The following is a 13,251-nucleotide window of genomic DNA, read 5'->3' as shown; positions in this document are numbered from 1 at the left end:
GTCGAGTCCCTCCTTGGACTCGTCAAGTTCTTCAGCTTTCGAGTCCTAATCTTGTCCAACTCACTGAGTCATCTCCTAGACTCAATGGTTTCACTCAAAAACCAGAAACGGGTTAGGGGTTCGCGATCCGACTCGTCGAGTCCTCCATATTACAAATCCATTCAGTCGATTCTAATCCATTCCAATGCTTCCAACTTGTAGATCTGGACTCCTTAGACTAATATTAAACGTAAAGTTGCTAACTTTACGTGCATGCATTGTGTTATGAAGCTAAAACACCCATTACAAGCTAAAATGAAGGTCTAAGTCATGGAATAGGGATATGGTTGAAGAAAGGTGGCAACTTTGAGCTTCTAAAGCTCAAGAGTGCCCAGATCTGAAGTCCTTTCATCCCCAAGAGTTCAAATCTCGGAATAACCTTGGAAATGGCCGAAAAATGACAACATACAAGCTCAAATGAATATCTAAGTGAACAGAAGCCAAAGTATAAGCTTTATACCTCTATCAAGACCGAAATGAGTCCTTAGCTCTGGATGTTCAACCTTCCTTCTGCAACTCCAAGCCTTCGCTTCCTTCTTCTAGCTTTAAATCACAAAAATGGCAATGAAATAGCTCAAGATCACTCAAGGTTGATTAGGGTTTCGAGAGTAGGGTATGGATGTGATAGAGGCTGGGATGGAGGCCAAATATGATGCTTAAATAGGGTGCAAGCCCTAAAGATTAGCGTTTCATCCAGATTGTCCTACTCGTCGAGTCAGGACCTCGACTCGTCGAGTAGCTCACTTAAAACCCGCGCATATTATGTCTTCTACTCGACGAGTTAGGGCCACCAACTCGTCGAGTAGCCCTTCCAAAATGAATAAATAATAAAGTTAAATGCATACCAGGAACCAGGCGTTAAATTTTTTTTTCAATAATCATGTGTATGTTTGTACATCTACTATAAATAAAACAAACGTGTGGAAAATTTTGATTCGTTGGATCTTTGACCCTTTTATTTAATACTTACAACTTTTTCCTATATAAATTACAAGTAATTGTAATTAAAATTAATTAAAAACGCATAAATAAAAAATTTTGAATTTAGTTTTTTTATTTTTTATTTTTTTAAACTGTAATATCTACTTTTGTGAGTCACATATAATTGTGTAAAGTACAACGCTATAATTATAAAAAAAACAATGTGGATTGTAAAAAAAACAATGCTAACTGTGTATACTAAAGTCTAAACCCGAAATTATGTTTCAGTAACATCATGTCTATTGATAAAAGCTGGAATGGTAATCCACATCGAAACCATCTCGAGTTCCAAGCTGGACTCAAAGCTTTTATCGAGAAGTCTAAGTCACACCTTGATAGTAATGGTAAAATCAGATGTGCGTGTCAAAAATGTGATAAATGGTTTCAGTAAGTCGTACAAAACTTTATTCCTAGTTTAAATAGAAATCTTTATTCCTATGTAAATGCTTATTTCTATGTAATATGTATTTGTCATAAAAATTGCATCTGTATATCTTATAATTTTTCAGGAAATGATGTCAATATGGTTTTTGTTTGTGTATACCATGGCTGCTATCATGGGTTGTGGACACGGGGGTGATGGAGCTGAAGACTCACCTTTCCCAAGTGGTAGAGGTTCTAGTCATCATGAGCAGGGCTGTAAGTTTTATTATGAATTTCTATTATAAATTAAATATCGTTTCTAATAATTTTTAGTTATATTTGTAGTTGAGCATTGTGTACGTAGGAAAGTCTGAGGCAAAGGCAAAAATATAAAGCTTGAAAGAGCGCTCTTACAGAATAAGGGCAAACCGATTACCATGGAATATGATAGGGATATAACATATGATCTCGTAGGAGAGCCCAAAGAGATGTTTGCACAAGAAGTTGGAAAAACAACGTGGCATATGGTCCCTTTTGATAAATGGACTTGGAACAACAATATGCAAATATTTAATTATAATTTTATCATATAATTAAGTGTTTATTTATACTTTATTGTTACTCACTTTTGGGAAATACATAATCGGTTAGGGGAAGAGCTCTTAGAACAAACCCATTAGGAAAGCGACGTGGCCATGTCAGAGGAATCGGCCGTAAACCTTCTGCTCTCCCGCGGATTTCACAGCCATCGCAACCACCACCACAACCATCACAACCATCATAGGTAAAACAATATTATTTAATTTCAATAAATGCATGTTGATTTGTTAATTTTTGTTGGTAATTTCAATAAATGCAATGTACTTTGGTTTTTTGTCTTAGTTTAAAAATAATGATGTACTTTGGGATCATAAAATGCATGTTCATTTGGTAATTTTGGGTTTGTGGTGATTATTTGCTAAAAGCTTTGGTATGTGAGTTTTTGTCCCAAGTGCAAGAAATAGCAATGTACTTTGGTTTTTTGTCTTAGTTTAAAATTAGCAATGTTGTTTGACATCATAAAATGCATGTGGATTTGGTCATTTTGGTTTTGTAGTGATTATTTGCTAAAACGTTTGGTATTTGAGTTTTTGTCCCAAATGCAAGAAATAGCAATGTACTTTGGTTTTTTGTCTTAGTTTAAAAATGGCAATGTTTGATAATTTAACTTATAAGTTTATATATGTTGTTATTTATTATATAGTTGGAAAATCTTCGGACAATGCTCAACGACCCGACATATAGGGAGGAGCTTTATTCGTTTTTTCAATCACAAAATAATCAAGGAGGACACGATGGGAACGAAGATGATGGTATGTAGGGATGAATTTTATTTGTATGTTACACTTGTTGTCACCCTTTGCTACTTGTTAGAATTATAAAACTTACTTTGCTACTTGTTAGAATTGCAAAACTTTTGATTGTTTTATTTTGGTATGAAATTAATTATAACAATATTTGGTATTTAATTGGATGTTGTTATGTAATGTTTGGTATGGAATTAATTATAACAGTATTTGGAATTAATTATACCCAAAATCGCTGATTAAAAAAATGAAAATTTTTTATTACCGGCGGCACTATTACCGGCGACATGTGCATTAGCGGCGATTATATCTTTACCGACAACACAAAGTATTACCGGCGACATGTGAATTAGCGGCGAAAATTCTATTTAGTGGCGACAATTTGATCAATGGCGACAGAGTAGTAGCGACGACTCTTTACCGGCGACGTGTCGCCGCTAATTGCTTTTTTTCTTGTAGTGGCAGTTTGCTTTTGGTTGACACAAGTCGGTTTCGAGAAACAGAATCTTGAATGTTTGAGATTGACTATATTCATGTATCACGTTCATATATATATATATATATATATATATATATATATATATATATATATATATATATATATATATATATTGAAGAAACAAATGATTATTTGATCACTTATCTAAGGTATATATCACGACTTTATGTTGTGAGTATGGCAAGTACATTTGAATGTATACGCTCTACTTATTACTAGTGAATATTAGACCAAATAGTGTTGGTAACTTGTGTAAGTGGGAGTGATGGAGAATGGTTCCCATAGTCCCAACACAGTTAGAAGAAATTGGTAATATTACTATTAATAGTAGGGTCCTTTTGGGTTACACACAAGGACATAGATAAGAAACAAATGACATGGGAAAATATAGGGACTTGATTTGTTAATTAATTAATATGATTCAATTAATTAAATGAAATGTAGAACTTCTGGAATGTTCTGGAGGATAATTAAGCAGTTAGATAATTATCATTTATATGGATAATTATTAGTTTACTAGATAATTATCTATTAGGTTTATCTATCCTTCCCTAAAAATATAAGGCTCCTAGGGAGGAATTATGATTATGAGTTTTACTCAAAACCCTAGGAAAAATTCGATCATACCTCTTCATTCCTGAAACCCTCAAAATCATGACACCATATTGTGGTATCTTCATTACCACGAAGTGGTACCTACTGTTCCAACATATCTGGATTTTGGAGCCTTCGTTCATGGTGTTCGTTGCATGGGTTGTTGTCGGATGTTGTTGATCTGAGTTCCTTGGGTGCGACTACGAAAGCGGAGTGATATGTTGGACTCTTAATCTCTCATCAATCAATCAAAGATGTACAAGGGTTTCTAAGATCTACAAGTGCTGCAATTGATAGGTTGTGCATAAATTCGATTTTTGGGCCTATTAAGGATTAAAATTGTTTCTTCTGTTGTCCTTTTATACAGATTACACCTAAGAAATCACATAGAAAACTTGTTCAAATCTCTTAAACACTTTTAATGACATCAATAACAAGCTTCCTAAGAGCAATCTCTCCTTTCTAGTTAAATTCTATAAATCACCATTAAAGCCCTACTAGCTTGAAAATAGAGGAGATGATTACCTTAGGGGCTTTTGATGTTAAACCCTTTCCTCTAGCACTTTTTCGTGCCACTTGATCATCCTCTTTCCTTAGAATCTTTGGAGCTCCTTTCTATAACAAATAGGGAGTGTTTTGGTGAGAAGGGAGGTTTATCAAGTATTTAATCTGTTTCGACATTGTGTTGTAATGGAAGGCCTCACCACGTCATGGTGGCCATTTCACTTTGAGGTAAATGGTAACGTACATATGTTGCCGCACCGTAGAAAATTATTCACCACGCAGTGGAGGCCAGCAAACTACATTGTTGATTTCATTCCAACTTTGGGGTCAACTTTTATCCTATCTTCTAATACGCATAACTTCTTCGTTTCTAACACGTTTTCCATGATCTTTATATAAAAAAGTGTTCATATGCTCTACAAATCTGGTAATTCATTTCTTCCTGACTTAACACGGGTCTTAATCTGTTAAGTCATAAAGTTGACCCTAAAACATAAAATTTATCATTTTACCCTTTTTGGCCGAAATGCATCTTCTTATGCATTCTCTCTTCAACTTACTCATTTAACCTCATCTTAGTGACATAAACTCATCTTGGTCATTTTCATGAACTCAAAACTTCATAAACTTACTAAATTCTCATTAATGGCCATTTTCCCTTTTGATCAATATTTGACTAAAAGTCAAATCTCTCTAAATTTCATTTTCTTACAATTAATTTTTTTTTGTATTTAGTTTTTTTCTTGTGTTTTTGAAGTTTTTATTATGCTCATATTTTAGATATTTTTTCATTTGTATTGTTTAGGTTTGTTTTTTTTTTCTATTTGTATTAAACATCCTGTTTCCAATCTCCAAGATTGTGTTTTCTCTCAATATATTAAACTTTGTTCATAAAATAGATAATGATATTAGTTTATAATGCTAAAAAGAATATGGCTTTGAGCTCTTATTACTTATATAAATTGTATATTATTTTAAAATTCTATTGCATATTTTGACAAATCGATACATTCCTTAAACACCATAAACTATTCTCTATTGATAATGGAGATATTGTCAATGATTGTATCAAGGTTTGAATGCAGTAAATGCTACAACAGAGTTGTGTCCACCAAAACCCATTGAATTTGAAATAGCTGCATATCCAAAACATTGGTTTAGTGAAATTAAAAAATCATGGAATCCAAACGCAAGGTAAAAAAAAAGCTCACCAACATTAATCTCATGTTGTTGCTTTTGAGTTGCAACAGTGTCAAACTCCACCCTTGGTTCTAGGTTCTACATTTGCAACCAAAACATGAGAATTTAAGAATAAAAAAGCAATGTAAAACGATTGGAATATTGGTATCACATACGAATTGATTGATGGTAGGATGTAACCATCCTGTTTGAATAGCTTTAATTGTAGCAATGGCTTCTAGACTTCCAGTTGCGCCCATGCAATGACCTATCATTGACTGAAAAACATATAAGAAGATAATTTCAATATGGATTTCATATTATAGAGATAATTTAGACGATCATTGTGTTTACCTTGGTGGCATTGATTTTCGTCCATGAAGTGTTCTTGAATACGTTCATAAGCGATTTTAATTCAATGGGATCACCAACCACGGATGAAGTGGCATGTGCATTAACGTAGTTTACCTACAAAAAATATTTAGTTTCTTGAGATATTCGAACATCACCAATGTTAGACCTCATATTGAGCTTCACAACACTACCATGGGTTTTTGTAGCATGCCAAATCATATATAGACCTTTAAGTTTCATAAACTTATCATCATTATCCAGAAATATTTTCAGAAATTGTAAATTGGTGTCGCATGCTTATTTTTTAACCTATATTTCTTATATTTCAAATAAAATACCAAGAACAAGTTAAACATTTTTATTCTATACATAAACTAGATTTATAACAATATTTTTATATCGACTATCCTTAAACCTTTTAAATATTTACAATCGAGTCTTTCATCTTCTTCTTGACTAAATTTCTCTACAAGCAGATTATACCATCTTAATGTTTATTAGTAAGTCATTAGGCAGTTTTAAAGAAGATTAGAATGATGATGTGTGTGACATGCTAGTTATGAACTGATCAATGAACGGTGTTGTAATGTTGGAGACAATGACATAGAATATTTAGTGAACAAAATTCATATAAATCGTTGGAATGAAATATAAATCAAAATTAGGTTAGGAATATAATTTGAAAGTAATTTTAATTGAAAGATGCACTAAAACTATGGGCTATCTCCTACATATATTGCAACTTTGCAGGATTAAAACCCTGTGTGTGTGTGTGTGTGTGTGAAGTGTTTGTACATAGGAAAAATGTTTTTTATTGTTTCAAAATGCTCTTGTTGTAGCTTTGCAAAGCTTCAAACTCTGATACAACCACATATAGTACATATGTTGTCCATCATTTTCAACGTATATACACAGGTAGTAAGTGGTAAAAGGAATGATTTACATGCTCATATGCCTTTTCAGTTTTTCAACATATAGAGGATTATCTTCTCTCCATTGTCAATTACATGTACACTGCTATAACGTATAAACAATAATATAATGTTGGATTTGTACCACTTCCCCATGTTACTTATTCATTGGCTTTAAATTTGACTATGAAATGAGACATTTCAAAACATTTAGCTCATTGTTGTTAGAGGCATTCAAACCAAAATCACAACGAGATGGGCACTTGTAATCTTTTTAAAGCTTGTAGAAGTGGACTATGCCACCATCCGATTCATAATATAATAAATTGTTCAAATTCTCAATCAAGATTTAGTGTGAGTAAGCTATGTTTTTGTTTTATTGTTTTGGAATTTCATTTTTTGTTAATCTTGTAATAATCTAATGTGAATTATGTGTTTATCCTTTTATGTAATTATAATAATTAATATTCAATACTAGCATCGATTTGAAGGTATAAATTTTATATATATATATATATATATATATATATATATATATATATATATATATATATATGTATAAGCTATTGTCGATACTAGCAACTAGACTTTCAGGTACGAAATCAACGGCAAATTAAATCCCTACCTAAATCAACGAAAGATTAGCGATGTAAAGTATATTAAGTGACAAATAATAAAACATAGCTTTTAGAAAGGGTATAGCAATGGTAGTAATACCTCTATTATTTCTTCTTGAAAATATACGCTTAGTCGGTTGCTATTGTAATTTCATGTTTGCCATTTTCGTTCCCCCGATGCATCCCTCCCAAGTCTCAAATAGCTATATTCTTAACCTAATTTCAATTGGCACCCAGCCCAAACATTAACTATGGCCTCCCCAACCCCATCATCATCGATTCCAGGTGCCCCAACCCCCGTTATTATCGATTCTGACTACCTCTACAACCATTTTGTCGACTTCAACCTATTCACACACACATATTCACCCTTTCTTTATCTGGTTTTCTTTCTTTTGTTGATATGTGGTTTCCTCTCTTTCGATTTGTATATTTTAATCAGACATTATTCTAGCTTTTCAATAATTTCTAAGGGAGTGGGATTCTTGCTCTCTAGTTATAAGAAAAGTATGGATCCTACAAGTTGAATGATGGAACTGGTATGTTTTTTGTTACTTTAAGGAGTGTTTTGTTGTAATTGTTTGATATTAAGTTTTTTTTGTCAAAGATTTGGAACTGCTCTCGATATGTGATCTTTTTTGTTTCTTCATGTTTTTTAGGTCTATAGGTAACGACAATTACCTTTGTGTGAACATAGAGTGAGAGAGAAGGAGATGTCTAGGTTACCAAAAGACGAGTACATTTGTGTGTTCAAGGTCGCGTTGGTCTGAAATTCATGGTTAGACAACTCCAATGCTCTATCTCGATTGAAAGTGATTAAGTCGTCTAGGTGACTTGTTTTTCATTAATGTGGGCTAGAACGACATCATTACTTAATAAGTTCCATAAGCTCTATGCCCTCATAAGCACATATCTCTTATTTGTAATTATGATTTTGGTCTTCTTCACTATAAGTAGGATTCTTTCTTTCTTCATCCAGAGTATGAATTTCTGTTTTCTCATAATCATAAACCCCTCCCCCCAACTACATCTTGTAATCACTAATCAATGAAAAGTGGCATTTTATGAATTTATGTTTTCTCAAAATGTCACTCTTCCCATTAGTTCAATTTCATTTATTATCTTATAGAAGAGAGAGGAATTGTTTCATTATTTTAAACAACCACCACCTAGTTAGGTAATTTGAGTGAATTTGAATGCTTTTATTCAAAAGCAAGATGGTCAATGATATGAAACTGAGATTCTTCTTCCTTTTCACAACCTTGGTGAAGCTAAAGAAGAACTTGACATATGATGGGTATACCCATTGTAATGTTGAAAAAAAAACAAAATCGTTGAAAGCAACTTTTACATTGCTTGGATTTACTAAACAACAATAGTTTTTTATAATACTAGAAGACTCAACTCAAGATAGAAATTTATGGAATATATGAGTTTATACATAGTTTAAGTGTTTGATATTTAAATAAGTAGTAGGACTATAAACCAACCGAACAAACACGAACAAGGGCTTATTTATGTTCGTTTGTTTAAGTTAGTGGAATAAATGAACGAACACAAACTGATAAACGAATGATTTTTCTTGTTCATATTCGTTCGTTTAACAAATTACGTTGTTCATGTTCGTTCGTTTGTGTTCATGAACATGCTAAACGAACATAAACGAACGAACATATAAATGAACAAAGATAAACAAACATAATTGAATATATATGAACATAAATGAACATATAATATAGTAATGTAATCAAACACAACTAAGCATATATGAACATAAAAGGTACTTATGTGAACGAACATAAACGATCGTTCACGAACATAATCTAACGAATGAGACCATTGTTCATGTTCGTTCGTTTAACTAAGCGAAAGAGAATTCGTGTCCATGATCGTTCATTTATTAAATAAACAAACTTTCCGCCGTACTGTTCATGAAGCAGTTCGTTGAATGTTCAATTCCTTTACAACCCTAATTACTAGGGATTCTAATCAGTATAATAAACGGGCCTAATCCATCCATTAGAGAGTTAATGAAAAATTAACTTTCCTTTTTTATTTGTATTTGTATATGTTCGGAGTGATAACTCTCCTATTTGATTTGTATTTATATGTTTAGAGTGTTAGTTCTTGAAGGACCTCACCATTATTTTCTACCAGCTTCACCACCTCAATTTCTACTACAAACTCCTATTTTTTATGCTTAGTCAAGTAATTTTGGGTTTTTGTTAATGTTTTCTGTAGGAACATGGGTACTTATCCAAGATCACAATCGGTTTCTGTTCAATGATTATCTGGCCTCAAATTGGTTTCTTGTATATATAACTTTGGAATTTTTTGATAATATATAATATATAACTACTTTTTTAATCATAAATTTACTTTCAAATTGATGTTGCTGATGTTGGTTAGCATTCTACGGGTCTAATGAAGGAGTGATACTTAGTGTTCCATTTATTCATGAATTTCACAATTTCTGTTTTCAAATAGGTTTAGGTGAAAATTCGCCATCCAATTATCCCACGTGTACACATTTGGTCGCTCTATATATGATAAAAAAAAATCAATAATAGTTTGTTGTCATTTCTTGCACTTAACCCCATTATTCTATCATGACATGTTTGATTTTGCAAAATAATTTAATAAGATATGCTATAAAAAACTATATATTTCTATCATGACATCTTTTGGAGGGTAAGGTTCGCCGTGTTTGGAATCTGCATATGTAAATAATCCTAGTTAAAAACCATATATTTCTGTTTTTCAACTCATGTGTCTTACAATTATTATTGTTGTTAATTCTACAAATTAGGGAATAACTGGAGGCCTAAACTTTGTGGATCGTACATGTGTCATGTTTTACATAATCATGTAAACATTTCTCCCCGTTGCTATCTGATTCTATACCATAATGATAATTTTATATCTTCTTTAGGACTTTTTATTAATATTTTTTAATAGTAGCTACTATATGTTTATAGTGTTTTGTTTTCATATTTGTAAATTATTGATCAGTGAGTAGACGAAATAAGAGCTTAAGGTGGAACGTGAAAAAATTGAGGCCAAAAGACAAGAATTCGCCAAGATGCATACCGAAATCTTAAAGATTATCCAAGGAAATAACTTACCCGTCTAATTAGAATTTGACACTTTTGACTTTTATGATTTGGTTTTGATACTTGAAATTGTTTGTTAGTTGAATATTAATATTTATTTGGTAGTCGTAAATAATGATTTGGTTATTGAATTTCATTTTTGAATTTCGGTTAGAGAAACATATTCAACGGATTAGATTGTCTCTAGTTTACACATAATAACGGCGGATTAACGACGAAATTTACTAGTTGCATGAGCTAATCACCGACGGATTAACTACGGAAATTAGCGATGGATTAACGACGGAATCCAAACGTTCTCAAAGATTCCCTGAGTAATTTGTGTAGTCGTTACTCCGTCACTAAATCTATCGCTCACAATTAGCAATAAGAGTTTTTTCGACTGACAATCCGTTCGCAATCGTGGCTGATACATGTATTTCTAAGTGTATATACAAATTTGGTAAACATGGAATATAAAAATACAAAATACAAAACCATAAAAATATAATATAGTCTATAAGGTAAGGGGTCGTGTTGTATGTTTTAAGGACCATTTGTGTAAATTTCTTATTAATTCTATGAGTTGTGTGACCTATGAGCCCTATTATATTAAATACATTTGCATAAATGTAAGTGTAAATAGAATGCATCAACTTTTGAACCACATATTTCTTCTTTGATGCACTAGTACATATGGACTGTTTTATGTCACATAAGCATAAGCATTCTACTATGAGTATTGAATTTATGAAGCGGTTCATCCGTTCATGGTTCCTATGCACCTTTGAGAAAATGGCATAGTGGGTGCTCATAGTTAATTTAAATTTCCCTAAAATATGACATGATGGAAAAAAAAAACTCGGAGAAATTAAGTGAAACATACCTCTTCTACCGACACACCAGCATTCATAAGGCAGCTTTGTATGCAATACGAAAGACCAAGCCCATCAGATCGTGGATTAGTTACATGATAAGCATCACAATTTACTGCACCTCCCAAGTATTCAGCAAGTATTGGTGCATCCCTTTTCATTGCATGTTCTAAACTCTCCATCACCTACAGAAAAGAAACATAAATATATACAAAATCAGATTGATATTCAAGTAGAAACAGCTAGAAAAAAAGTTTTCACAAGAAAGATGAATTGTGATCTGCTTTTCTCTATCATCATTATGATTGTGGTTTTAATAGGATTTTGTAGATAGTGAAGTCCAACATGGGTGGTAAGTTTACCAAAACACCAGCACCTTCACCCATGACGATTCCATCTCTATCCTTATCCCATGGTCTAGAAGCAGTCTGGGGATCATTATTTCTCTTTGACAGTGCATTACATGCAGCAAAACCTCCAAATCCAACAGGAATACATGAAGCTTCGACGCCACCAGCTATCATCAAATCAGCGTCACCTTCACGGATATGATTAGCAGCCGCATAGATGCAAAAATTAGATGTCGCACATGCAGCTGAAATGGAGTAGCTTGGTCCCATACATCCAAGATCAATTGCAAGTAACGCTGAACCCATGTTTGTTATGTAATAAGGTGTAAATGAAGGTGATATTTTTTCATAACCTCCCTCTATTAGAGACTCTACAGCGTCAGAAAATACCCTAACACCTCCCATTCCTGATCCAATAAGCACGCCAGCACGCTCCTTATCAATCTGCACATGTCAGAAAATATCGTAAATTAACCATTGGACTTTATATTTGAAGACATGAAATATTGGATGAATGAAGAACCTTTGAGCGTTCATTGACTCCAAGAGCTGCATCTTCAAGAGCTTTTTTCCCTGCAACAATGCAATATCGTTGACAGTCATCAAGTCCAAGGTCAACTTTGCCATCAATGAGGTCATGTGTTTGGAATCCTCGAATCTGGCCACCAATACGTGTGGGGAGGTTGGAGGTATCGAATCGATCAATTAAACTGATTCCACTCTCTCCAGCTAATAGTCTATCATAGTATGTATCAACGTCGTTCCCAAACACAGAGACAAGACCCATACCCGTTATAACTACCCGTTTTTTCGGATCTTTTTCCCGTTTAGGAGCTGTTACAGAAGCATGGTTAGATAATAGATGGGTACGTATAGCAGTGGTTCGTGCTGGTAATTTGTCAATAATGAAAAGAGATTGCTTTCTCGGTAGGCCAGCTAGGGATACCCACGGAGAAGGTGACGACAGGAAAAGAGCATGAGCTTCCATAACTGTATAGAGCTTGATGTATGATCAAGATTGTTAAATTGTTAAAATGATCAGAGAATTTTATATCAGGTTTCAAGAAGTTCGTTCAGAGTGTGGTAATTGGTATCGCTATGCGTGTTTGTCAGTTTGTGTATATATAAAAGAGAGAAAAAGTGAGGGAGAGAATCAACTTAAGATGAAAAATCATATATTTGTAACAGCATAAGATCATCCACTCGGGAATACGACCACTAAAAGTAGGGGCCCAAAACAAATTTCAAAACAAAACCTTTATTTAGTTTTAAATTTATGAAATATCAAAAAGATTCTAAGATATACTTTGTAACCGTGTTTTAACAAGACTCATTCTAAAAGACAGAAGGAGTAAGTATAATAGGAAGTACTCGGTAATAGAAAAAAAGATTGTTGGCTAGTGATACAATTCTGTCATAGATTCTAATTGTGTATAAGGGCATCCACAATGCATTGAACCCAGATTTCAACGGATTGTCAGGTCATCTTACTACAATCAATATAACTCTATTATTTTTTTTCTCTGCAATGCATTGAACTCTACAGA

General features: G+C 33.1%; 1 protein-coding gene across 3 annotated transcripts; it reads right to left on the bottom strand.

The window, feature by feature from the left end:
• Positions 1-5,275: 5,275 nt before the first annotated feature.
• Positions 5,276-12,854, bottom strand: LOC145108060 (3-oxoacyl-[acyl-carrier-protein] synthase I, chloroplastic-like). Of its 3 annotated transcripts, none has more exons than XM_079045062.1 (7): positions 12,228-12,853; positions 11,717-12,148; positions 11,366-11,539; positions 5,860-5,973; positions 5,682-5,783; positions 5,542-5,604; positions 5,276-5,462 (listed from the first exon to the last, which is right to left on the bottom strand). In XM_079045062.1, exons 1-7 carry the CDS (start codon positions 12,690-12,692, stop codon positions 5,418-5,420), a joined length of 1,395 nt encoding a protein of 464 aa, XP_078901188.1. In that variant the 5' UTR covers positions 12,693-12,853; the 3' UTR covers positions 5,276-5,417. The 3 variants fall into 3 exon arrangements, 2 of the variants coding, with proteins under 2 accessions (XP_078901188.1, XP_078901181.1); XM_079045055.1 differs by having other exon boundaries at positions 5,538-5,604; positions 12,228-12,852; XR_013708068.1 differs by lacking the exon at positions 5,276-5,462 and having other exon boundaries at positions 5,543-5,604; positions 5,682-5,773; positions 12,228-12,854.
• Between the last annotated feature and the right edge of the window lie 397 nt (positions 12,855-13,251).

Source organism: Lactuca virosa, chromosome 1, assembly GCF_052849685.1.
Source record: "Lactuca virosa cultivar CGN04683 chromosome 1, Lactuca_virosa_CGN04683_v6, whole genome shotgun sequence".
NCBI lineage: Eukaryota > Viridiplantae > Streptophyta > Magnoliopsida > Asterales > Asteraceae > Lactuca > Lactuca virosa.
Note: the sequence above shows the minus strand (reverse complement) of the source record. Positions and strands in the feature narration are given on the sequence as shown.